This window comes from Empidonax traillii, unplaced genomic scaffold (genome assembly GCF_003031625.1).
Source record: "Empidonax traillii isolate 1590-97213 ecotype Southwest subspecies unplaced genomic scaffold, ASM303162v1 scaffold603:size388340, whole genome shotgun sequence".
In the NCBI taxonomy this organism is placed as follows: Eukaryota; Metazoa; Chordata; class Aves; order Passeriformes; family Tyrannidae; genus Empidonax; species Empidonax traillii.
In genome coordinates, this window is record NW_020955796.1 from 53,868 (window position 1) to 79,501 (window position 25,634).

General features: G+C 55.5%; 1 protein-coding gene across 1 annotated transcript in view; it reads left to right on the top strand.

The window, feature by feature from the left end:
* Window positions 1-502: 502 nt before the first annotated feature.
* The window catches only part of RTN4R (reticulon 4 receptor), an 84,124-nt gene continuing 58,992 nt past the window's right edge, over window positions 503-25,634 (top strand). Inside the window, exon 1 of the mRNA XM_027898553.1 lies at window positions 503-997. Within this exon, the coding sequence (XP_027754354.1) occupies window positions 976-997 (22 nt within the window). The 5' untranslated portion in view covers window positions 503-975. The remainder of the gene's footprint in view (window positions 998-25,634) is intronic.

The window sequence follows — 25,634 nt, forward strand, 5'->3', positions numbered from 1 at the left end:
GATCCCACAGGGACAGGGATGGGATGTGGCCAGAGGGCTAGGACAGAGGGCAGAGCTCCCTTTCGGACTGTACCCAAGGGCCTCTCTGCCATCCTTCCCTCGGGGCGGCAGCAGCTCCGCATCGGCAGCAGCAGAATGTGGTGAGGAAGAGGCAGCACCGCCGGTTCGGGTGTTTCTCGCCGCCTCCCCGGTGCGCAGATTCAGAGCAGGGGACAAACACCCGCCGAGGTCTCCGGTGCCTCCGGGAGGGGCTCCGAGCCGCGGACCCCGAGCCCGGGCGGTGCGGGCGCGGCTGCGGAGGGAGGTGGGGAGGGGAGAGCGGGCCCGGTGCCCGCCGCCGCCCGGGCGTCCCTCTCCGCCGCTTCCTTTAGGTGGCACCTCTCCTCCAGGAATGAGCCTCCCGGCCCCGCACAGCCCTGCCCGGGCCGCGGCCGCACCGCGGGGGCTCCGCCGCGGAGCCACCGCCGTCGGAGCGGCCCCTCCTCCCCCCCGCCAGCCCGTGCCCGGCTCCCCCGTCCTCCCGCTCACTCCTCCAGCCAGTAAATCCGATCTAGGCTGATTCCTCTCACGTCAAACCACATGATCCCATAAAACATTCATCGCCGCTCCATCCCCGCTCGCTCGCCGCTCGCTCCCGGGATACAGCGCAGCCGGCTCCGCTCCCCGCCGTGGGATCCGCCGCAGCCCCGGCCCCGCGCGTGCGGCGGGCGGAGGGAGGAAGGACGGGCGGAGGGAGGAGGAGGCAGGCGGGCAGGCAGGGAGGGGGAGCCTCGCCTGGATGCTGACTCCAGCTCGGGGGCTGCTCATTCCCCCGATGAACGAGGGCGCCGGCACCGGGAGCGCCCCCCCCTCCCCGTGCGCCGCCGCTCCGCGCTCGGGCTGAAGTTTGGCACCGGGATCTGCCCCGCTTTCCCAAGGATTGTACCGCTGCCGCTCCACTTTGCGCCTCCAGACGTGCCTTCCCCGACCCCTAAGATGAAGAGGGCGATAGCTGAAGGTAGGTGCGCCCCGTCCCCCTCCACGGCCGGCGCTCCCCGGGGCAGGGCGCGGCGGCCGCGGCCCCAACTTCGCCCCGCGCCGGGAACTTCCCTCGCTGCAACTTTTTGTTCCGTGGAGTCTCCGGGAGCGGCTGGTTCCACGCGGGGGAAGAGGGGCCGGGCCGGGCCGGGCGAGGCAGCGGGGAGGGCGCGGGGGGAGCGGGAGCGCCGCGGCGGCGGGAGCGGAGGGAGGGGAGGCCGGGAGGAAGCGAGCACCGGGCTGAGCCCCGGCACGGCTCGGCAGCGGGATGGAGCCAGAGCAGCGGGCTGGAGCCAGAGCAGCGGGCTGAGACCCCTCCGGCCCCCGCCCAGCCTCGGCTCGGCTCGGCTCGGCTCGGCTTGGCCTTGGAATGACCGGGGCGAAGTTGATGCCGCCGGGGGAAGCGCATCCCGCGCTCCCCAACCCGCATCCCGCGGCCGAGGGGACCGGAACGGGAGGGAGCGGGGCTGGGGCAGCCCGGCTTTCCCCCGCTCCCAGCCTGTCCACCGGGGGAGCACCGACCCCGCTCCCTGAGCCCGTCCCGGGCCAGACCAGCCCCGGGTACCTCCGGCCGGGGAAGTTCGCAGAGGGTCCGGGCTCCCCGGGGGCACAGCGGGTCCCGGGGTGCGGTGCGGGCTCCCCGCAGAGCCCTTCCCGCAGGGTGTCCCCGCTTCGGCTCAGCCTGGTGCCCATTAGCCAGGGGCTGGGAAGAGCTGGGGGTGCAGGGGTGGGACCCCTCTTTCTGCTCGCTCCTCCGGGGGAGAGGTACAGAGGATGGCAGCACAGAGGGTGGCACAGAGGCACAGCTCGATCCTCTGACTGAAAACAGCCCTTTTTCATCTGCTTTGGCGATAATCTTTGCTTCCCGGTCCCGGTGTGCGGGCTGGGGCTGGGGCTGGGCTGGGCTGGGGCTGGGGCTGGGGCTGGGGCTGGGCTGGGACTCTCGGAGCCCCCGGTCCCGCCGTGCCTTGGCTATTTGCGGTGGGTCCGGGTGAGCCCCGAAATGCAGCCCCACATCAGAACACACGCTCTCCCGCTGCAGTTCAGAGCGCCTGGAGAAGCATGTGCCACCCAGGTGTGTTTGCTGGGAACACAGCCCACGGATTGCAGGTTTTAACTGGAGGGATCAGCCCATCGTGGGAGCGCCAGTGCTGCCCAGACTGCTGGGCAAGGGAGATTTGGGCATCCGGAGCCTCTTGCTGCACGGAGTGTCTTCCCGAGTGTGCTGTCTCCAGCTTGCTTCCCGTTCCCATCAGTGACACAAATATAACTCTTTTTTTTCCCTTTCTGTTTTGGAGGGCACTCTGGCTGATTTATTGTCATGATCAAAGGACACATCCAAGCTCTGGTCCAAACAGCACACCATCTCCTTTAGAGACTTTGCGTCGGTTTTAAACCTGAAATGGCCCATTTATTCCTTTTTGGGGAACACCTTGGGAGCAGGATCCGGTGCCAGCTTCTCCCAGGGGCCCTCAGGGGATCCCGGTGTTTCAGCTTCCATTTGCTGTGAGCCGGAGCCTGGGCAGGAGTCACTCATCAATTTGAAGCCGGCGGCTCTGGGCTGTGCTCAGACTGCTGGTGCCAGGCTGTGCTGGGGCTCTTTGTGTCCCGTGGTGCTCGTGGGGGCTGTGGCTGTGCAGAGCAGCATCCAGGTGCTGGGTGTGGTACAGGCACCCGGATCCCCCCTCCTCACCATCCCAGATCCTGGTGCAGCACAGCACTTCTCCACACAGTGACATTCCCGGCTGCTACCAGCATAATGTGGAACAACACAGAGGATAATGAAATATAAAAACTGTGTTACAACAGCTTTATTTATAGAACAAGGCTTTGAGGGGCTTGAATTATTCCTTTTTTTTCCTGCGGTTTATGAATTGCTCCTGTGAGAGGCCGGGTAGCCTGGATTGCTGGCAGGTCTGGCTGGGAAGTCCTTATGAACCTTGGGAGATTATGTTTAGCTGAGTGACCATTCTACTGTATCTGGACTACATTTCCCACTGTGGGCTGCCAGGATGCTTCAAGTGCCTTGTAAGCCAGAAATAGCCACCAGGGGCAGTTGGACAGGCAGAGCTTTCCCTGTTCTCAGCACTTGCTGCCTTATTAACACAATTCATTTATATCGAAAAAGGGCTTTCCATGCTTATTCTTTTTTTTTTTTTTTTAACAAATGCAAAACCCTGTAATATGAGAACCTATATTAACATAAGAGACTACTTATCTACCCATGTGAGAGCAGCTCATTTTTTTTTTTTTAAGAGAAAACACCATTCATCGTATAATTTTACATTTCCTGTTTTTATAATCTTCATTTTTTATCAAAATGCATTTTCTGGGCTTGATTTCCCCTTCCCCTCCAGGCAGCACAGATCTCAGACCCATATTCTGTGGCACTATCAGAGACCATCGAAGGGTGTGTTTGGACGGGTTTTCTGAACAGGAATATCCTGAAAGAGAAATTTTAGGTAAAAGGATGGAGGTGCCTGGATGTTGTGTCGGTGCAGGTGTTGTTGTGTCCCTGTGGGTTGTGTGATGTTCTCCCACACAATGCTGGTCCAGGGAGTGGTGAGAAAGCCCCAGGGTGTCTCTGTGCTGGAGGCTGTGGGCAGCACGTGCTGGTGCTGCTCCACCGGCACAGGGACCGTGTTCCACCCTGGCCTAACACGGCAGGGCCCTCAGTAATTACCCTCATCCCGTGCTCAGCTGCTCTGGGATTTGCTTGGGGAAAACCTCCTGGGAGCCTGTGCTGTCCACAGCAGTGGTGAGAAGGAGCAGGAGGAGGAAGGGGACAGTTTGCTACACAACGAGTCTCCCTCTGCTTTCACATGCTTGGCTTGGAACGAGCAGGCGGGGGAACTGCTCCCTACACTTATCCTGGTGGCTCCCTGTGGAGCTGGAAGCTGGCAAGGGACATTAGTCCACAACTAACGTCTCCACAGATTTCTTGATAACCCTGAGCCAGTCAGGGGCTACTGACACAGGCCAGTGCTGTGTGATCTTCTTCTGACACCTGTGATGACTTTGGCCATTAAACCTCCAAAGGAATAAGCAGAATCAGCAAAATCCAGCAGCACATATGGGAATATTCCACCTTTTTCGGCTCGGAAGAAGCAAGGAGTCTGTGAGCTGGGGGCAGGGATGGGGGGGGATGCTCTGGAGGGCAGCTCTAAGGCACAGTGATGCTGCTGTGAGGACTGGTGCCTGCCCTGGAAAGGGCTGTGTCTTCCTTCCCTTCCCATCCTCCTGAGCCTTGTGGGAGAGGGGGAAGGAGAGGGAAAATCAGTTGAGCCAGAGCCTCGACACAAAGCAGGACAAGGAAGATTGCAAAGAGCTGAGCTCTAATCTCTGCTCTGAGCCTGCACATGGCTGCTGTGCCTGTGGCTCAGGCAGCTCAGCCCTGCTGTGCTGCCGAGTCCATCCCGGTGGAAAGGCTGGAGCTGCAGCCCCAGGATTCAGCCTGTGGAACAGGAGGGAGAAGAAAGGAGTCGGTCTAATTAGGTGTGTGTGCTCTTCCCCTTGGATTTGCAATGTTTTCTGCTGCTGTCACCTTCATTAAGACAAATCTCTGAGTGCCAAGCTCCTCTTTTGATGTTCCTGAAGAGGTTTTCTCTTCCTGCAGGAGGCATGGACACAGTGGAATAGGAGTATCCTGCACCACTGCACAGAGGTGTTGAAAAAGGGAACATCTCAGCACGGTGCCTGCAAGGGCTGGGCTTTGCACTGAGGCTTCTCCTGTCCACGTGGAAAGCTCTGTGCTGTGTCCTAGAGCCAGGAGGGGCCGTCTGGGATTTGTGAGTAACAGGGTTTCAGGGCTTCTCCATCACAGACACACGGAGGTGTGGGAGGGAGGAGTGAGGCTTGTGATCTACAAAGCCCAGCCTCTCCTCCCCTTTCCTGCTGTGGTTGCAACTCCTGGAGGTTTCCAGATACTGAGGGAAAAGGGGACAATTGTACTGAAAAGTCTTAATCAGCTAAAAGAAGCAGAGGGTGGATCCTCCTGTGTTTGCAGAGATGCCGAAGCAATTCGTGCAGAGTTTGCTAAAATGTGCAAACACCTCAGCCTGCACAGGGGTCTCACTGAGGCTGTGGGGACACTCAGAAATGGCAGGTTTGGGTGGCTGATTAGCCGTGGTGGTGGTGCTGTTCAGCTGGGATGTGTAGGCTCAGAGCAGAGTGTCCAGGTGACACAGACACTCCCTGGGGTGTGTGCATGGCCGGGCCCTGCCTGGGAAAGGCAGGAACCTCTGCATGTGGTGTGGCATGGACTGTTCCAGGTTTACTTGGCTTTTTGAAAGCTCCCAGAAGTCAGGGCCTCTGGAGTCTGGTCTTGGCCCTGTTTCTGACGTCTCTGTATCCTTGACCAGGTCAATGAGCCTTTCTGTGATGCAGTTTCAGCTTTTCCAGCTCAAGCCCTCAGAGACTGATGCTGAGTTATCTCCCCAGGGACCCAGAACATGCTTAAATTCAGCCCAGAGCTGAAACCTGGAGGTCTGTGCAATCACTGATCACTTCTTCAGCAGTGACATAGTGTCAGGTGACAAGACTGATGATGTTCTCCTTTTGGCTGTTGCTGCACCAACAGCAGGTTTGTCTCTTTGGGCTGACCTGCCTCCTTCCCAGCCCTCACACTGGAGCTGATCAATAGCACCAGTAAAATTTACAGTATTTATTGTCCCTCTCAAGTCTCTGCTTTTGGAATCAGGGAATTAGACAAGTGCTTGAGGTTTTTTTGTATCCTTCCTGATTGCCAAGAAAAGCAGAAGCACTACATAAGCACGTGCAGTACATCGAGGAAGTTGGAAGCAAGAAAACACTCCAGTGCTGTGATTTTTAGTTCAGTTTCTTGAGAGCTCAGTAGTTTGAGGCATCACCCTCATTAGACTTTCAAGCAGCCAATAGTCAGCAGTGTTGGGTCCTCTCTGTGTGGGTCAGGCAAGTCAGGGTTACAGAACATTTGCTTTCATAGAATGGTTTGGAGGTATCATCTGGATTCACCTGAAGTGCCTCTGGAGAGTACATCTGCAGGGATTTAAGGAACTTCTTACTCCAAGCAAAGCTAATTGCAAAGCCAGTTCTGGTTGTTCATGGGCTTGTCCTGCCAAGGATGGAGATATCCTGTCCTCCTCCATCGCTCAGACTTCTTGGCCTGCCTGAATGGGCGCTCCAGCCCTGGGTCACCTGGCCTGGGTCAGCACCAGGAGAGCCCACGTCCCTTTGGGATGGTCAGGGCACCCCTGGTCTCTCACTGACCATGGCAGTGGCGGGGCAGCAGTGCTGGGTCCACCCTCGATGGGGGTAAATGAACTCCTTCCCTGGGAGCTCAGGAGCTGGTGTTGGGGGAGGTATCAAAGAGGACCTGAGGGTGGTGGTCACAGTCAGGGACCTTGACAGGGACACTCAGGAAGGCAGCAGACACTTCCAGACGTTTGTTTTGCATTGGTTTTGCTGACTGCACTGGGGGATGAAGCCCCTGGACATATTTTCTGTGTACTGTTACAGCTCCCCCAGCACAGTGTCCCACATCAATGGTAATTACAAGCAGAATTTCCCTGGAGCTCTTTAGTCCTCAAATGCACCCTGTGCCAGCAGCCTGTCCTGACACTGTGCAGTGGCAGAGACCTCTCTGAGGACACACTTTAGCATGGCCAAATCCCAGAATCCTGGAGGTGCTGGTGGGAGGGGTCCAGAGCAGGGCTGTTGTGGATTTCTCTATCCAAGCTTTGGAAACCTCCAATGGTGGAGCCTCACTGGCCTTTCCCAGTGTAGCAGCTGATTAAAGAGCCTTTCATAATGTCTGAACTGAACCTCCCAAGCTGCAGCTCTTGACTGTGTCCCTATGCTGTGTCTTGTGGAGGTGTGTTGGGCTCTGTCATCCTTACAACTGCCTTTGAGTAGTTGTAGGCAGTGATTAGATCACCCTCCACCTCCTCTTTGCCAGACCTAACCATCCTAACTCCCTCTGCCTTACCTTCGAGGACATATCAGGACACATATTGGGAAGGAATTGTTGACTGTGAGGGTGGGTAGGCCCTGGCACAGGTTGCCTAGAGAAGCTGTGGCTGCCCCTGGATCCCTGGAAGTGTCCAAGGCCAGGTTGGACAGGGCTTGGAGCAATCTGGGCTAGTGGAAGGTGTCCCTGCCCATGGCAGGGGGTGGCACTGGAGGAGGTTTGAGGTCCCTTCCAACCCAAAGCATTCTGTGCTGTAGTGATTCCATAGTTCTGAGACACACTGGAGGCTTCTGACCATCCGTGGTCATCCTGGGCTATGCCAGTCCTGGTGTGTCCCAGCCCCAGGGCAGTGCCCTCCCTGTGCTGCCACTGCTGGGGCACCTCCAGCCCTGGGGGCACTTCTGGGCCCCTCAGCCAGGAGAGACACTGAGGGGCTGGAGCGTGTGCAGGGAAGGGAACGGAGCTGGGAAGGGGCTGGAGCAGCAGGAGCGGCTGAGGGAGCTGGGGGGGCTCAGCCTGGAGAAAAGGAGGCTCAGGGGGGACCTTCTGGCTCTGCAACTCCCTGACAGGAGGGTGTAGTGAGCTGAGTGTCAGTCTGCCCTCCCAGGGAACAAGGCACAGGAGGAGAGGGAATGGCCTCAAGTTGCACAGGGGAGGGTCAGGTTGGATATTGGGAGAAATGTCTTCACTGAAATGGTGCTCAGGCACTGGCACAGCTGCCCAGGGCAGGGCTGGAGTCCCCATCCCTGGAAGTGTTCAGAAAGTGTGTGGATGTGGCACTTGACAGAGTTTGGTGTGAACATGGTGGTGCTGCTGGGGAAAGGTTGGAATGGATGATCCCAGAGGTCTTTTCCAACCTAAATGATTCTGTGATTCTCTAACTGAGCTCATCCTCCATTGGAACTTTTTGTTTTCCCCAAGTTAATTTTGTAGTCAGGAAACCCTAGCTGGACAGCATTGGAGGTGCAGCCCCCCAGCCCTGAATGGAGATGGGCAGTGACTGTCCCACTCCACTGTCCACACTCTCCTTGCACAGCCCAGGGTGGAGTTGCCATATTTAAGGGCAACCATTTGCTCATGTTCACCTTGGTCCTACCACAGCTCCCAGGCCCTTCACACCAAACTGCTCAACCTCTGCAGGCTGTTTTGGATGCATGGGACTATCCTGCCCCAGGTGCAGAAGTTCCTGCACTTCTTGTACCATTAATAATAATATTACTTCTTCATACTGTTCCCCTTTCACTCCTTCAGAAAGCTCAGACATTCAGGTCAATGATACCAACCTGCACATGATTATTTTCCTTGTGGTACCCAAGTGTTGTTTAGCAGTGGGTCAGAAGCATTTGGAGAAGTGCAGGGTTCCCACCCTGCCCTTCTCTTCTCCAGATCACCTGCTGAATGGTTGCTCCGTGTGCTGCTGCCCGAGTTCCATCCAGAGAGCCAAGGACAAGGTAGTGCTTGACATGGGCTCCCTTCTTCCTTCCCCCATCAGCATCCAGAGGGAATCAAAATCCTTTTGTCCAATGATACTCATTTTGCTGTTCAGTTCTGGAGCTGACTCAGAAAAACTTTCTTGTCCAGCATTTCTGTTCTTAATCCACGAGGGTCTGGAGAGTCTTTATTGTCAGCTCTGCTTTGATCCCCATCCACAGCCACAATTCCACATGGAGATGAAAACAGTCCAGGGAAAGCAAATGGAAATACAGCAGCAGACTGAGGTTCCTTGCCTGGATGGGAGTTTCCAGCCTGTCACAGCTTTGCTCCATCCTGTGGGAGCTGGACACATTCCCTCAGATGGCTTTGAGCCCTGGTGCCTTTTCAGCAGTTGTGCTTTCTTTCATCTCTCTGGGCTGCACCTTCCCTGGAAACAAAGGACTGTTTGCATTGAAATGTGATGCTTCCCCTTCTTCCCTGAGTGCACAGGATAATTACAGTGCCTTGCATGGACTTGTGCTAATTGATCAGTTATTAGTGATAATTATAATTTACATGATGATTTTGGAAGGGGCATTTCCACGGCACAAATGATGTTCTGAGACAACAGTTCAGAATTGCTTGTGATGTGTCAGATCATCTCCTGCGAGCTGCTCGCTGGGGAGATGGGTTAAATTTTATTTTTTTGTTAAAAACCAATCTTTTGCAAGAACCATCTGGTTGCTAAATTCTTCTCCTGGAGCTGTGCAGTTTGCTGGGAGTTCATTTGCGTCTTTAGCTACTAAAGAGGAAGTAAAAGTGACTGATTAGTCTAAGACTGGGACCATTCACATCAAAGTGACAGATTTTGTGAGCTGGATTTGGGAAAGTGTTTAAAACTGGTGCGTTTTCATTAAATTTTGAAGACTGTGGGCAGAACTCTGCTCTGGGCACTCCAGCACAGCTCTGGGCTCTGCACCCTGTGTTGTTCTGTCAAAGTGAATTGTGTGCCTGGTAAAATTTGCATGTGCTTGTTTGATGACTTTAAATATTGATTTTAATTGTGTGTCTTTCTTAAGGCTGTGAGCGATGATGGAGCCACGGACAATAACCGTGTGCATAACACAGCCATGTGCAGGGAGATGGGAACTCAGCCTCACTCTTAAGCAGAAGGGAGGAGGGAAAAGAAAGGAAAATACCTTTGGCAGCCCCAAATTCAGCTTTCCCTCCTTCCAGGCACCACAGGGGGCTCTGTCAGGGATGTGCCTTCAGCTGCCGGGAAAATTGGGGTTTCAGAAGCCTTTTGTAAGTGCTGAGGTCAGGCTGTGAAGGCCCCACACCTTCCCCTGACCAGAGGTGTCTTTCGAAATCCTAAGAGCAAATACTGAGTTTGTGAACATGGGGTTTGTCTCTGCAGAGAGAAATGGTCACCTGAAAGCCCCTGGGACCCTTTGGACTCACACATGGACTTGCACTACAAGGGCCTGGAGTGCCAGGACAAGAGGAATGGCTTTCCACTGCCAGAGGGCAGGGATAGATGGGAGGAATTGTTGGTTTTGAGGGTGGTGAGGCTCTGGCACAGGTTACCCAGAGAAGCTGTGGCTGCCTCTGGATCCCTGGAAGTGTCCAAGGCCATGGATGGGGCTTGGAGCAACCTGGGCTAGTGGGAGGTATCCCTGCCCATGGCAAGGGGTGGGACTGGATGGGCTTTAAGGTTCATTCCAACCCAAAGCATTCCATGATTCCGTGGTTGCACATCCCTGTGGCATTGGCGTGTTTTGAGGGGCAGTGGGAGATGTGCTGGGAGCAAATCCCTGTCCCTGGGCACAGATTCCTTCCCAAGCACCCACCCCCAGCACAGACCTGGCCGTGATTAATGCTTTCCATACCTGTGCAAATATGGTTAGCATTGGCTTTACACTAGAGGGCTGTCTGTCCCTTTCCCTTCGGAGAACAGGCTGGAGTCCTTGTGCCGGGAATGTTCTCACTCACGGTATCCACAGGACTCGACAGCAGCCTGTCTGTGGGGTGGGTGATGCCATGCAGGCTGGGATTCACTGCTCAGCTCTCTGTGCTGCACAGGAACACCCTGGCCTGGGCTGAAGGACCCTTTGGTTTGTCTCAGGTGAAGTGAAGGCCCAGTGGCTGTGTCACCAGGCACTGTCCCCTGCAAGGTCACCAGCCATTCTGCAACAGGCAGCAGGTTTCCAACCAGCTGCGTCTTCCCTCCTCTTATTTCAGGTCACTTTTTCTGTCAGTGTTGGCACCACTCTGGGTGTCCAGGAGTGTGGCATTTCCTGCTCTTGAGAGAACCTGCAGCCCTGAACATCTGCACTTCCAGCTGTGGAGTGCACTTGGACAGGAATTGCTTTGGAAGTGGCTCCTGGGGGCTGGAGGAGGGTCTTCAGCATCCCAGGGCTGAAAGAGATTTGGCAGCTTATGTCTGGTGGGATGACTCCTCTGGCTCTCCTGCCAACAACAGGGCTGGGACCTCCATGGAGACATTGTCCACCATGAAGGACAGTTGCTTTGGGTCCACTGGTATCACAGATTTCAGAGAATCACAGAATATCCTGAGTGGAAAGGGACCCACAAACTCCTGGCCCTGCAAAGTCACCCCATCAATCCCACCCTGTCCCTGAGAGTGTTGTCCAAACATTCCTGCAGCTCTGGCAGCCTTGGGGCTGTGCCCACTGCCCTGGGGAGCCTGTTCAGTGCCAACCACCCTCTGGGGGAAGAACCTTATCCTTATATACAACCTAATCCTGCCCTGACTCAACTTCATGCTGGTTTAGTTAATTGATTTGTTTAATTCTGTCTCCACTCATGTTCATCTAGGCTGACTTTAACTCAGGTAAAGATGGAACTAGCTGAGGTTTGCTTTTGCCTAAGAGACCTGGTTTGAATTCAGACAGTCTTAAACCAGTGTGCCTGTGTGGACAGATCCCACCCCAAACACAAGCCCCTCAGTGAGCCATATGCATCGTGCCAGCTGCATTTGGGGCACATTGTTTTCCATTCCTTGTGCCTGAGCAGCCAACCTTTGGCTCAGTTTGGGCAAAAGTGTTGGTCATAGCGAGCAGCCGAGTCCCTTGAGTCTGACCATCAAGGATCTGCTTCAGTGAGCAGGACTGTGGGAGGGGGGAATGCCGTGGGATGGCCAGCAGAGAGTGGAGGGAGGCACTGGGAGGCACTGGGCACACTCTGGGGCTGAGTCCAGCACACACTGAAGTGCAGACGTTGGTTCTTTGTCACAAGTTGATTTATGAAGTCCAGGGACTTCTCTCCATCCCTCAATTGCAGCTAATGTGTCCTGAGGGAGGGGGGATTAATAATGGTAATTACAGCAGCTCTTGGTGGCATTATCCACGTGCATAGGGATGGTTGGTGGGAGCTGCTCTTGCTCTCCATCCACCTCCAGCCACGGGCTGGGCCAGCAGCTGCTCCAGATGTGAGGCAGGACGGGGAGCAGCAGTGGGAGCAGCAGAGGGAGCAGCAGTGGGAGCAGGATGAGATGTGCTGTCCCCTGAGCCCAGGGCAGTGCTGTCCCTGGGCTGAGGGTGGAGAGGAGCCTGTTTGCTGCAGCACTGCCTGGCTGTCCCTGGTCACCTCAGCACAGCTGGGAGCTGCAGGCAGGAGGGCATGGCCTGACTCCTGATGACCCACAGCAGCCTTGACTTTTCCCTTTGGCACTGCTGCCCTGACTGAGAGCCCTGCAGACCGTGCCCTGGGGTCTCTGTGGAGCACGTTAAGGTTGGCAAAGACCAGCAGCACAACCAGACTGGGATTCAGGGTGAGAGGGGAGTGTGCTGGTACTGCCATTCCCTGTGGAGTGGGATGTTCCCTGCCCTTGTGCCAGCCAGGTTGAAGTGCAGGGCAGTTCAGGGGTCATGGAATCACAGAATGGTTTGGGTTGGAAGGGAGCTTTAAGCTCATCTCATTCTGTCCCCCTGACAAGGGCAGGGACACCTTCCACTAGCCCAGTTGCTCCAAGCCCTGTCCAGCCTGGCCTTGGACACTTGCAGGGATCCAGGGGCAGCCCCAGCAGCAGGATGGCCTGGGAAGCTGCCTGGGCTGGGCTGTGTTGCTCCCCCCAGCTCTGCTCCTCTGTCCAGAACAGCAGCTGCCAAGTCCCTCACTTGGCTGCTTCCATTTCAACTCATAAAATGGATTTTAGGCCTGCTGGGTGAGACAGCAAAGGGATTCTGCCATCCCAGCCTGCCTGGGCATTATGGTTTGGGGGGTATCAGCTCTTGCAGGCCTTGATGTGTCAGTTTTAAGCCTCGATTTCTGACAGCATGTGGTGAAGTGAGATGAGGCTTCAGCTGGGCTTGGAGCCAGAGCCTGGCTGAGGGGCTGTGCCTCGATCTTAAGCCTGGGAAAGGTGACATCTCTGAGTTTGATGTCACCCAAAGCACTGATGGGCCATTTCTCCCATTAGCAGTGCTACCATGACACAGTTTTTGCTGCTGAGGCACTGGCCATGCTCTGGGGGCAAGGCAGTATCTAGAGATCAGACGGTGGTTGTTTAAATATCTTCCCAAAGTCAGCCAGCGCTACCCCCGTGTTCCTGGGGCTGCAGCTCTGCTGTGTGCAGGCAGTGTGGTCCTGAGCCCTGGGGGAGGCTCTGGGAGGGGCTGGAGGTGCTGCTGCTGCCCCAGCCAAGTGCTGGCCCAGTGCTGTGTCCCCATGATGGTCCCATTCTCTCCCAGGCTGGAAGGAGCTCCCAGGGAGCAGCACAGCCAAAGAGAGACATTTATACGAGTGGCACGATAAATGAATCAGAGCTGCCTCCTGGGAGCCAGCCCAGAAGAGCCTTTACTTGGCCATGGCTTTTCAGTGGGAAATGCTTTTCTTTTGCTGTGTTTATTTTTGGCTTTCCTAGTATTTTGCTGGGCTTACAATTAATCCTGAGCTCCTGGGTGGCCAGCTGGGCTGTGGGGACAGTCTGCCTCAAAGCAGTTTATTTGGTCATTTCCTGAGGACCCTGGATTTACTAGGAGCTTGGAAAAACTTAACCTGGGTACCCCTGAACCATGTGCACACACTGCTCTGGGTGCACAGCCACCTGGGCTAGTGGAAGGTGTCCCTGCCCATGGCACAGGGTGGAACTGGATGATCATTAAGGTCTCTTCCAACCCAAACCATTCTATGATTCTGGGATTCTAAGGGAAGAGGTACCTGTGGCTGCAGCCTGCACAGGGAAAGGGACTGGAGAAACCACTTGGGCACTGTCTCATCAGATGGACAGGGAATTTGCTCTCCCTGGGAGAGGTGGCAGCTGGTCTGTTGCGGCTGGGAGATGGCGAGTGGGGAAGGGAACCAAATGTGTGTCACTGGTGCATGAGCTGGTGGCAGGTTTGCACAGTGTGTGTTGTGTGGGTGTCAGAGCTGGGCCTGCCTCTCACCCTGGGGCACCTGTCGTGCTTTTACACAGGGAAATAGCCAGAGGACAAGGGGAATGGTTAAACTGAGAGAGGTCTAGATTAGATGCTCGAAAGAAGTTCTTTACTCAGCAGGTGGGCAGGCCCTGGCACAGGTTGCCCAGAGAAGCTGTGGCTGCCCCTGGATCCCTGGGAGTGTCCAAGGCCAGGCTGGACGGAGTTTGGAGCAACCTGGGCTGGTGGAAGGTGTCCCTGCCCATGGCAGGGGGTGAATGATATGAGCTTTGAGGTCCTTTCCAACCCAAACCAATGACTCTGTGGTTCCAATTTTATTGTCATGAGAACCCCCCCAGTGCAGCCTGTGCCTGCTCCAGCCCTGCTCCCTGCATAGCTTTATGGGAAATGTCTTGGGACTGAGCCCTAATGGATGGGCTGCAGGACTGGCAGGGCCCCAGAGGAGCTGTGCTGGGATCCCTGGGATCTGTGCCTTGGGTGTGGAGGGGATCCTCTGACGAATTCCCTGCCTGCCTTTTGAGCTTGTTCTCTTGGGAAACACCCTGTGGGTGCCAGCCAAGGCAGCTCTGTGTGCTGTGCACCCTCCTCTTGCTGCAGCTGGGATGGGCCCTGTGGAAGTGTTCGAGCTCTGTTGGTTTTAGCTGGGTTTCTGAGGTTTTCTAACTTGCTTCTCCCTTCCTAAAATTGAGGCTTCACCGTGGCCCTTCACTGAACACAACTCCCTTGCCATGCACGTTTGCTTCCTGCTCATAAAGCCACCCCATAAAGGCCAAGTGGGGAAAAACTGATGCCAGGGCTCCCAAAGTGCTCCGTGTGATGGGTTTGTTCCACCCACCCAGTGCTGGTGGGAGGTGAGTGTGGAGGAGTTGAGGGATGGGCTGTGGTGGCAGAGACTGGCTGTAAGCAGAGCAGGGGATCACCCAGAGGGGGTCAGGGGGCAGCTCTGCTGGCATTTCGGGAGTGACACAGAGAGGCCACGGGCCAGCAGCTCCCACCCACGACCCCTGTGTGTGACCATGCACGGAGCCCCTCCTGAGAACCCCCCACAGCACATTCTGTCCTGCTGCCTGCAGGGGAGGGTGACAGTCGCTGTGTCTGAGTCCCCCTGCCTGTCCCCACCCCCCAGTGCAGACTGAATGTCCCTGAGGAGGAGATGGGGTGACCTGATGCCCTGTGGCACTGCAGGGAGCACTCCAGTTGCTCTAGACCAGAGGGATGCAGCTGCTAAAAGGACTTGGGAGCCCTCCCTGCTGGCAGGGCTGGGGCAGAGCAGGCATTTAGGTTCTCTAAAACAGAGAGACCCTGTGAAGTAAAGGAATGAGCCCGGCACTTGTCACTGGGAGAGATGGGAAGTGATAATGGGAAGCTGGGCTTTAATGGCACAGGAATCTCTCACTGTGATGGGAGCCAAAAGAACCCCACTGTGAGTGTCAGAATGGGCAGAGAGGGAAAGGAGATGAACAGGGTTTGCAAGTGCATCCCCACAGCTCCTGTAAAAGAGCCTTGACCCACCTTTGGCTCAGGCTGGGGTCAGGCTGCCAGAGCAGCTGTGTGACCCCCAGCTCCCCCTCTTCCTTCCCCAAACCCCTCCTGCTTGGGCAGGATGAGGTGAGGGGGACAATCAGCCATTCAAGCCAAGCACACACCCAAGTGCAGCCTCGTGGGGCCCCTCCAGGCATTGCTGGACCATGAGCAGGGCCGTGCCTGGGTGTGACACCACGTGTGGGGCTGTGTGGGCAGAGGCCACACCCGTGCTTGGGCAAGCAGGGCACGGTGGGAACTGCTCGAGGGGCTACCCTGGCTTCTGTCGTGGGACTGGGGTGAAAATCACCATGGGCTGAGCACACAGGTTGTGAAGAGGAGAGGGCTGCAGCTTATTTGTCACCCAAGAGGGACAGGAAAATCAGAGACACACACCAAAAATAATGAAACAAGTGGCTATGCTGAGCACAGGCTTAGGACAGGCTCTGCCAGGCATCTGGGCTGGCTTCCTCCTCCATGCCCTGGGCTGCTCTACAGATGCAGGGCCAAAACTCAGTCCCCTCCACTGCTTGTGGTTTTCTCCCTCTCAGTTCTAAAGGCCACTGTGGAGAATCACAGAATCATGGAAATATTAAGGCTGGAAAAGCTCTCCAAGATCATCAAGTCCAACCTTTGACCAGTACCTCCATATCCACTAACCCATACTGGGAAGTGTCACCTGTACTCATATTTTGAACACTTCCAGGGATGGTGACTCCACCACTGCCCTGGGCAGCCTGTGCCAAGGCCTGACCACTCTTTCAGCGAATAATTTTTTCCTAATATCCAACCTGAACCTTCCTTGGTGCGACTTGAGGCCGTTTCCCCTTCCCCAAGAAGGTTCACTGAGCCACCTGAAGAGGTTCCTCAGTGCAGGGTGTTGGTGCTCCCCGTGCAGCAGGTTGGCAGCAGTTCATCCTCAGTGCCTGCCTGGCCCTTTGGAGCAGCACCAGGGAATGTGCAAATTCAACCTTTGAATTTACTGTGATGTCACTCGGGGCACCGAGCCGTGATCGGCTGCTCTGGGAGCAGGGTGGGGGGTGAGCAGCAGGGGCATGGGCCCTGTTTCTGGGGGGGCATCCAGCCAACCCCCAGCATGGGGCTGGGGCCTCCAGGGAGCCTTTAGTGCTCTGGGAGTGCCAGGAGCCCACGTGCTCTGCCTGGGCTGTCAGCAGGAGCCACCTGAACCGAAGGGATGTGTTGAGATGTGGTGGGTGGAACGTGTTTGGGTGACTTGAGCTGGCTCCTGAGTGACAGGGGGAGGGTCATGTCCCCATGGCCGGTGCTGGGCAGGGCCTGTCAGCAGTGACACATGAGAGAGGCTTGTGGGAGCCGGTGCCCTGCCAAGGAGGCTCCTGTTCCTCCAGGGATGGGATTACTGGCAGGGCTGGATCCAGAGGAGGCTTCTGTGGCAGGAGGGAGCTCCCTGTTTGCTTGAACGTGGAGCAGGTGGAAAGCTGAAGGGAATCCCAGCTGTCAAAGCTGGCAGTGACTGATAGGACAGTCCTAGCTCAGACCAGAGACTAAGATGAAGGATTGTTTCCAGGCTGCCCCTGGGAGGTACCAGTGGAACAAGAGAAAGGTGTGACTACAGTGGGGCAGGAGTGACAGTGCAAAGGAGATGAATTTCAACTCAGGTGAATAACCAGGGACTGTATCAATGTCCCTGGAGGGCTTTGCCCTGGTTTCTGGACCATCCATAGCAAAGCTTTTCCTGTCACATCGGCTCTGTGGGTTTTATCAGCTCCTGCCAGGGTGGATTTGCCAATCTCTGCAGCATTTCCACCATGCTCAGGGAATAATTCTGGGATTCCATTAACGAGCACATGAGCTAGGAGGGGCTCAGCCTGGAGAAAAGGAGCCTCAGAGGGGACCTTCTCTCTCTCTGCAACTCCCTGACAGGAGAGGGGAGCCGGAGGGGGTTCGGGCTCTTCTCCCAGGGAACAAGGGACAGGAGGAGAGGGAACGGCCTCAAGTTGTACCAGGGGAGGTTCAGGTTGGGTACTGGGGAAAATTTCTGCATGGAAAGGGTGGTAAGGCACTGGCACAGCTGCCCAGAGAGGTGGTGGAGTCCCTGTCCCTGGAAGTGTTCAAACAGTGTGTGGATGTGGCATCTGAGGCCATGGGTTGGTGGTGAACATGGTGGTGCTGGGTTAAGGGTTGGACTCAATGATCTCTGAGTTTTTTTCCAACCTAAATAATGCTGTGATTCCCTGTGGGCTGTGCCAGATTCAGCTGTGGCTTTGGGGAGGCAGAACACACCTGGAGAGCCCTGAGAATAGTTCTGGTTGTGTGGCCCTGGAGCAGAATGTTCCCTGCAGGTTTCTGCACAGTTATTACAGCTGCCAGTTCAGATCTGGCTTTGTAGGGACAAAATGCTTCAGGGTCAGCAGGGCAGGAACTCTCAATGAACAAGCCAAGGTGTGCACTGGGCTCTCCTACAGGCCTTCTGGGAGCAACCAGCATGGGCAGCTCCAGGCTGTTAGACCCTGAAATACTGAAGCAAAGTGGAGCTGCCTCCACCAGCATCCCTAAAAATAGCAGGGCAGGATGTCCATGTGACGGCTTTCAATAGGAAAATGATTCCTTTCCCAGCTCCCAGAGGGGTTTTTCGGAAACAGTAGAGAGTAAATAAGGGTTTTGAAAGTGATGGCAAATACCTTGGAGGTGCCCTTCCACACAGCCTCCACTGTTGGAAATTACACTGCCATCTCCAGTGGCTCTGAGAAGAGGAGGATGGGGCCCTGGGGGTCTCTGGAACCTGAGTATGCTCCTGTTTGCTTGAGTGCAAATTAGGGGAGTGTCAGAGCTCTGCTGTGTATTCTGCAACTCTCTAAATTCAGCTAAGAGCCATTACAAATCCATCACAAGGTATGTAAAACCTCCTTAATTAATAACCAGCACACCCAGTGGTCCCTGGCTGTGAGCACTGCAGAGGAGTGCAGGGCAGGGAGGGAAACCAAATCATGTGATATGTCCAGTTCCAGTGAACCAGGACTGTGCTGTGGCCTTGATGCACTTGCAGCATCGTCAAAGGGCTGGAGGGGTCCAGGGGCCTTTGCTGACAGGACTTTCCCAGGTTACTGACCCGGTTAAAGCCCCAGCACAGAAGGTGGGTGGGCCACTATATACCCTCAGAGGCTGGCCCTGCTACCAGGGCCTCCTGCACAAGCTGGCATGGCTTCCTGGACATGCATCCATCCCTGCCCATGGCAGACAGGCTGGAATTAGAGGATGCTTAAGGTCCATTGTGGGATTCTCTGATCCACCAGGAGCTGTGGGCTGCAGGGATGGAGGGGTGTCTGTGCCTGTTCCCGTGTTCCTCGTGCTGCCTTGCTTGGCTCTGGAGCTCGTCTGCAGCTCCACATCTGCTGTGTGATATGTGATCTGTGGTCTGTGCTCTGTGTGTGAGGGCTGCAGGTCCCCTGCTGTCTGAGCAGAGATGGGGCTGCTGAGATAAAACCACAAACACTGGTTACTTACCCCTCTGGCCCTGCTTGAGATCCTGTTCCTCGGCATTGCCACAGGTCTCTCCTGCATCTCCAGGGACAGGGGACATCTGTGGTGGCAAAGCTACACATAAGACAGCCCTGAGTCCTGGGGGAGAGTGGGTGTGCAGCTGAGCGGATGGTGGCTGGAGCTGGGTTTGGACTGTGAGCCTGGGGGGTCCTTGCTAGCACCCTGTCCCTGGGAGGGGAGCGGTGCTGTGCCCACCCTGGTGCTCATGGGCTGCTGGGGCCTGGCCAGCAGTGACTCATGGAATGGTTTGCGTGGGGAGGGACCTTAAAACTCATCTCATCCCACCATCTGCCGTGGGCAGGGACACCTTCCACTCGCCCAGGCTGCTCCAAGCCCTGCCCAACCTGGCCTTGGACCCTTCCAGGGATCCAGGGGCAGCCACAGCTTCTCTGGGCAACCTGAGAGTCCATCATGGATGGATTAATTCTTCTGGCATTCACCTGAGGAAGAAGAAATGATGGGGGAGGAAACTCCTGGTTCAAGCATGCAGAGGCAGTTTTGCAGGGAGCAAAGCATCCTGCACAGCATCCTGTGGTGCAGGAATGGGCACATTTGTGATTGCCCTGCCACAGCCCACTTGTGCACAGCAGGACTGATGGGGCTCCTTTATCTGGTGACCTGCTGTAGTTACACAAATCAAGAGCTGGAAGACATAGGAGAGAGACTTGGGACAAGGGAATGTAGAGATAGGACAAGGGGGAATGGCTTTAAGCTGAAAGAGGGCAGGGTTAGATGGGGTAGTGGCAAGGAATTCCTGGCTGTGAGGGTGGGCAGGCCCTGGCAAAGGTTGCCCAGAGAAGCTGTGGCTGCCCCATCCCTGGAAGTGTCCAAGGCCAGGTTGGACAGGGCTTGGAGCAGCCTGGGCTAGTGGAAGGTGTCCCTGCCCACAGCAGGAGGGTGGAACTGGATGATCTTTAGGTTCCCTTCCCACCCAAACAGTTCCATGGTTCCATGATTCCATGATTCTGGGAGCTGCAATGACAGCAGAGCTGCCTCTGCTCTGGGGTGCAGCCATTTCTTCCCAAATTCCTTCAGGAGCAAACGGGAGCTGCTTGTGCTCATGTGGAGCTGCATCTGTAAAGGGAAACAGCAGAGATTTCAAGTGGCACTGCCTGTTTCACCATTTCAAGAAGAAGTGTCTTATTGTAATTGCCTTGCTTATTTGGAAAAAATCCCCACTGTAGTTACTAGAAATTCAATATAGAAATTACTAGTTACTACCCTCTGTAGACTAATTTTGAGGGTAGAAGAAGAATGAGGAATTTAATGCACACTATAATGAATGTCAATCTTCTCTCTTAATGAATAGGAATCACAGTTTGCTGCACATTGTTGGGAAATGAAAAGCATCCAAAGTTCCATTCACTTTCTTCCTTTTTTCCTTTTTCTTTCCTTTTTTTTTTTTTTTTTTTTCCTCTTTGAGAGAGATAATACTGTGCACAGCAGATGGGTACATTCATTTGAGAACACTGAGGATTTTTATCTCTCACTGTACAAGTCAAGGTTTTCCTTCAGCTGAGCTTTGTAAAATTTCCTATACAAGCCAAACATAATGTTGCTACAGAGCTGGATCCTTCAGAGCAAAGTGGGCTGGGGTTTTTCCCTCCCTCCTGTAGCAAACCATCCCAAGAATTCAAAGCAGAGATGACCCAGCTTGTGCATGATAAATGTTTGCTATTCTCAGCCCTAGCTTTGCTCACTGGATTGGCAGAGGAGTGTGTGTGTGAGGCTCTTGTGCAATTAGGTCCCTTGAAGGGACACAAAGCCTCATCCTATCGCTGCACATGAAAGAGGTACCTCCACCAGCTTCCTGAGCTGCTTCCCCACAGCGGGGACCCCCCAGTGCGAGCCCAAGGGTGAGCTGGCAGCACGAGCTCTGAGTTTGAGCAGGCTGATGTGGTTACCGTGGGGCAGCCTCATCCTGGCTGAGGGGTGTGCAGGGATTCCTGGTTTATAGCAGGGAGAGGGTGAACTCAGCACCACCCAGCTCCAGGGGCCTCAGGACCCGGATCTGAGGGAGGTTGTGTGATGCAGGATCTCTGGAGGAGCAGAGCATCTCAATTGCTCAAGGGGGAGGATGTCTGTGGAGCAGCAGAGCCTGTGCCAGGAGCCCTTCCCAGTCCTTGTCCCACTCTTGCTGCTCCGTGGCAGCTCCCTGTGGGAGAACTACCCTTGGTGTGTTTCACAGGACTGAGCTCCTGGCTGTGGTCTCAGTTCAGCCAGGCTGGACATCCTGTCCTTCTCCGTGGCTCTGTTCCTGTCTGGGCTGGCTTAGAGACAGTTTTAGGGCACCTCCCACAGCCCTTGTGACTGGAGGCAGCAGTGGGGTGCTGTGGCTGGTGGCAGAAGGCTTGGGGTACCTGCTATGGGGTCCCCATCTGCTGGACTCAGGAGTGGGTGAAGGGGCTTTGGGGTGGATGTGGGGACTGGGGGTACTGCTCAGGTACCAGCACCCAGAGCTCAGGGGTGAAGGGGGTGAGTGGGTAAAACAGGGGGAAGGGGAATTTTGAGGAGCAGCTGGGGGACAGAGCTGAGGGTTTGGCCACATCAATCCGGGAGAGAGTCCCAGGAAACATCCCTGGGTAGGGATGTGTCAGCAGAGCTTGGTTTGCACCTCTGTGAGTGTGGGATCTGGATACAGAGCTCAGAGGAGGAGCAGGATGGCAGGAGCCCTGGGAGCCCTGCGGGTGGGGAGGGAGGGCAGCTCTCCCCAGGCTGAGGAGCTCTGGCTGGGTCTGGAGAGGTGTCTTGCTCTGTGATCCTGGGGACCTGGAGGGATGTTTCCATGTGCTCTCTCTCAGGTACTGATGGAGGCTCCAGCTGAGCGGGTGCCGGCCCTGTGCCAGAGGAGTTTAGAGTTCCACGGGTTTAAAATATTTATTAATGTGAAGATGTCGTTAGCACTTAAGCTGAGGCAATACAGTCGAAGTCTTTTTGTTGGAATGGAAGTTAGTGATGCTGAAAAGCCATTAAGCTGTAAATATAAACTATATTAAGTGCACAGTAGCAACCTTAAATATCCCTTTGTTGGTTGCTTTGCCTTTGCCAGGCTGAGTGTCTGCTGAGGGGATTATTCACGGTGGGGGCTCTGCGGGGCCAGCTCTGCCCAGGAGCTCTGACAGGGGCAGGAGTGGATTCACAGCTCAGGGCTGGCTGTGCAGGGCCTGATGATTCCACAGCCCATGGGATGCTGAGACTGAGAGCAGGGCACAAAGGCTGAGTGTTCAACCCCTGTCCAGCCCCAACAGGGATTGTGTCTGTAGGAGCACTGGACATGGTGGGACCTGACTGTGGTCTGGGATTCCACCTGCTTGTAAAATCACAGAATCCCAGAATGGTTTGGGTTGAGAGGGACACTAAAGATCATCTTGATCCACCCCCTGTCATGGGCAAGGACACCTTCCACCAGCCCAGGTTGCTCCAAGCCCCGTCCAACCTGGCCTTGGACACTTCCAGGAAGGGGGAGCCACAGCTTCTCTGGGCAACCTGTGCCAGGGCCTCCCCACCCTCACAGGGAAGAGTTTCTTCCCAACCTCCCATCTCTCCCTGCCCTCTGGCAGTGGGAAGCCATTCCCTGTGTCCTGTCCCTCCAGCCCATGTCCAAAATCCAGCTGCTGGACAAGCTGTGTCTGGGCAGAAGGGAGGCTGTGGGGGAGATTCCTGGATGATTGCTATCCATGGGCATGGCTCCCAACCTGATTCCTTCAGCCCCTGCTGAGGAGCTCCTTCCCACCCAAATGGGCTCCTTGCCTAGTCCGGGATCAGCCCTGATCCTCCCGTGCTCATGGATCAGGCAGGAGAGATGGGATTTTCTCAGAAAGGGCTGTCAGAGCTCAAAGTGATGTCACAACTGACAGTGAGCCTAAGCCCTCTCCATCCTTCCCTGGAGCTGCTTGTGGGGACAGGATGGGATGGTGCTGCCCCTGCTCTGAGCTCTACTGGGCATGGCTGTGCCCCCTCAGGGCACAGACCCTCCTGTCTGGCTGCCCCTGGATCCCTGAAAGTGTCCCAGGCCAGGCTGGACGGGGCTTGGAGCAACCTGGGCTAGTGGAAGGTGTCCCTGCCCATGGCAAGGGGTGGGATGGGGTGAGCTTTAAGGTCCCTTCCCACAATTGTATGGTTCCATGATTCCATGATTTCTGCCTGAGCAAGACTTCAGTGTTTCCTTGGGCCTGTGTGTCCCAGCGTGCTGAATCCCAGTAGCTCATTTTGGATGGATTATCTGAACCAGAAGTGCTGCCTGGGCAGCCTGGCCATGCAGAACCTGCATCTGCTGTTTGGACATGTCCTTTTGTGCTCCAGCCTAACACTGGCATTAGATTTAGAAAACTCCCTGTGCCCAGGAGAGCTCATATTTCAATCTTTAAAACCAACCTGAATAAAGATTGAAAAAATAAGAAGCCCCTGCTCTGGCTGCTGAGAGCATGAAGTGATAAGGATTTTTTGGCAAGTAAATTGCACATAATAGAGTAACTAGATTGTACAAATTTAAAGAGCATCTGGAATATGCAGGCATATTCTGAAATTTTTAATCTCATATTTCAGCTCTAGACCATTAATCTGTCGTATTTGAGGCCTTTATTTCTTTCTTATCCACACTGCTTGGAGCTGGGATATTGCTGGTAAATGCAGCTCTTCTGTGTTCACCTCAGTCTCCTGTTCTGTGCACCCTGAGCACCTTTTCCTCTGCACATCCTGTGCTCAGCATCACTTCTTTTCTGAGGAGAATGGAGCAGGGCTTGTCAGAACTGGGACAGCTGCTTGGGAATGGGAGCACCATCAGCAGAGGCAGCCCAGACTCCGGCAGAGGGGGGACAGCCTCATGGTGCCATCACCCCTGCAGGGGCTGTGCTGGGGGGGGCATGGGCTGGGTGGGTCACTGTAGGCACGGCCCCAAGGCTGCCAGTGCTCGAGGAGTGTTTGGGCAACACTCTCAGGGACAGGATGGGATTGTTGAGGTGTCTGTGCAGGGCCAGGAGTTGGACTTGGATTATCCTTGTGGGTCTCTTCCAGCTCAGGATGTTCTGTGACTCTGCGACCGTAGAACCCACCTCACAGAAACCTCTGACAAAGCCCATTTGCTCAGTGCTGCCATCTCCCTGCCCTGTGGCTGTGTCACTGCTGTCACCCTCCCACACCCTCTGAGCCCTCTGCATACCCCCCTTCAGGGTGCCAGAAGGAAGGTGATCCCTTCCCCTGGCTGGCCTGTGCTCCTGCCTGGCCCACATCCTGCCCTTGGCACTGGCCCTGGGTGGCAGCTGCCCCCTGCCAGCAGCATCTGAGCTGGGATGGTGCTGGGGAGCCCCATCATCCCCAGCTCCTGCCTGGCCAGCCCAACCCTGACTTCTTTACTCTCCCCATTTCCAGCTAGCCCTTCCCTGCCAGCCCTGGTTGCTGGCTTGCTCCCAGGACAAGCTGGAGCATGTAATCCCCTTTCCTTTGGGCAGCTAATCCTGGTGTACTGGCCCCTTCCCTGCCACTCATCTCTGTGCTCACCCCTAAGCTGCTTTCCCAGGTCAGGTGGACAGCAGTGGGATCCCAGTGAGAGGGAGGATGTGCCCTGTGCCTGTGCCAAGGTCTGAGCCTGAGCTGACACCAGGAACCAGAACTGCTGCTTGATGATTTAAAGTCTGAGATGCACCAGTGGGATCTGGGCCCTGAGCCTGGGGAGAATCAAGGGGAACATCCTAGGTGCCTCATAAGAGGAGATCAAGCCCTGGCACAGCTGCCCAGGGCACGGGTGGAGCCCCCATCCTGGAGGGATTTAACAGCCCTGTGGGTGTGGCACTTGGGGACACGGCTCAGTGGTGGCCTTGGCAGTGCTGGGGGATGGTTGGATTCAGTGATCTCAGAGGGCTTTTCCAACCTCAGTGATTCTGTGATTCCATGTTTTCTGCCCTGCCCTGTGTGGCTGCAGTACCTGTGCCTGTCCCACTATTCCTGCCCTGAGGTCCAAATTCCTCGCAGGGAAGCATAGTGAGTGTCCCAGCTGTGGGAGCCCCACCGGAGGCTCAGCAGGCTCTGTGCCAGTGAGGAGGTGGCTCTGAGAGGCTGATGCCCTATGCAATTGTGCTTTTGTAGGTTTGCCTTTTGGGCCTTGGACCTAACAGGGAGATTTTCCCCTTCACCCATCACAAGACCATCACCCTTAACTCTCCACGTGGACCCTTCTGATCTCACTTGGGGTTGCAGGTGCTCAGGCCTGTTGAAAGCAGTCACTGGTGTAGTTTTTTGCACACTTGCAGAAAATCCTGTCCAGCTGTAGACTTTGTTCTGGCAAAGTGAAGGGCTGAAGTCATGACTGTAACATTGAAGACCGTTCAGCAGTAAAACAAACATGAATTACAGCTCCTGTTTGTTCCTAAACCACATGCCTTGTTCCTCCTCTGCCTTTGAGAGCTGGATCAGTTGGCAATCCTACCCCTTTGCCACTGAGCTCCAGCAGCTGCCCTGGAAGGTGCTACAACACAGAGACATGGAACAGCTCCTGCCAGCCGTGGGGGCTGGCCCTGGACCCCTTTCCCTGCATTAATCCAGCTCTTTCCAATAGGGATTGTGTCTGTAGGAGCACGGGACATGGTGGGACCTGACTGTGGTCTGAGATTCCATCTGCTTGTAAAATCACAGAATCCCAGAATGGTTTGGGTTAAGAGGGACATTAAAGATCATCTTGATCCACCCCCTGCCATGGTCAGGGACACCTCCCACCAGCCCAGGTTGCTCCAAGCCCTGTCCAACCTGGCCTTGGACACTTCCAGGGATCCAGGGGCAGCCACAGCTTCTCTGGGCAACCTGTGCCAGGGCCTGCCCACCCTCAC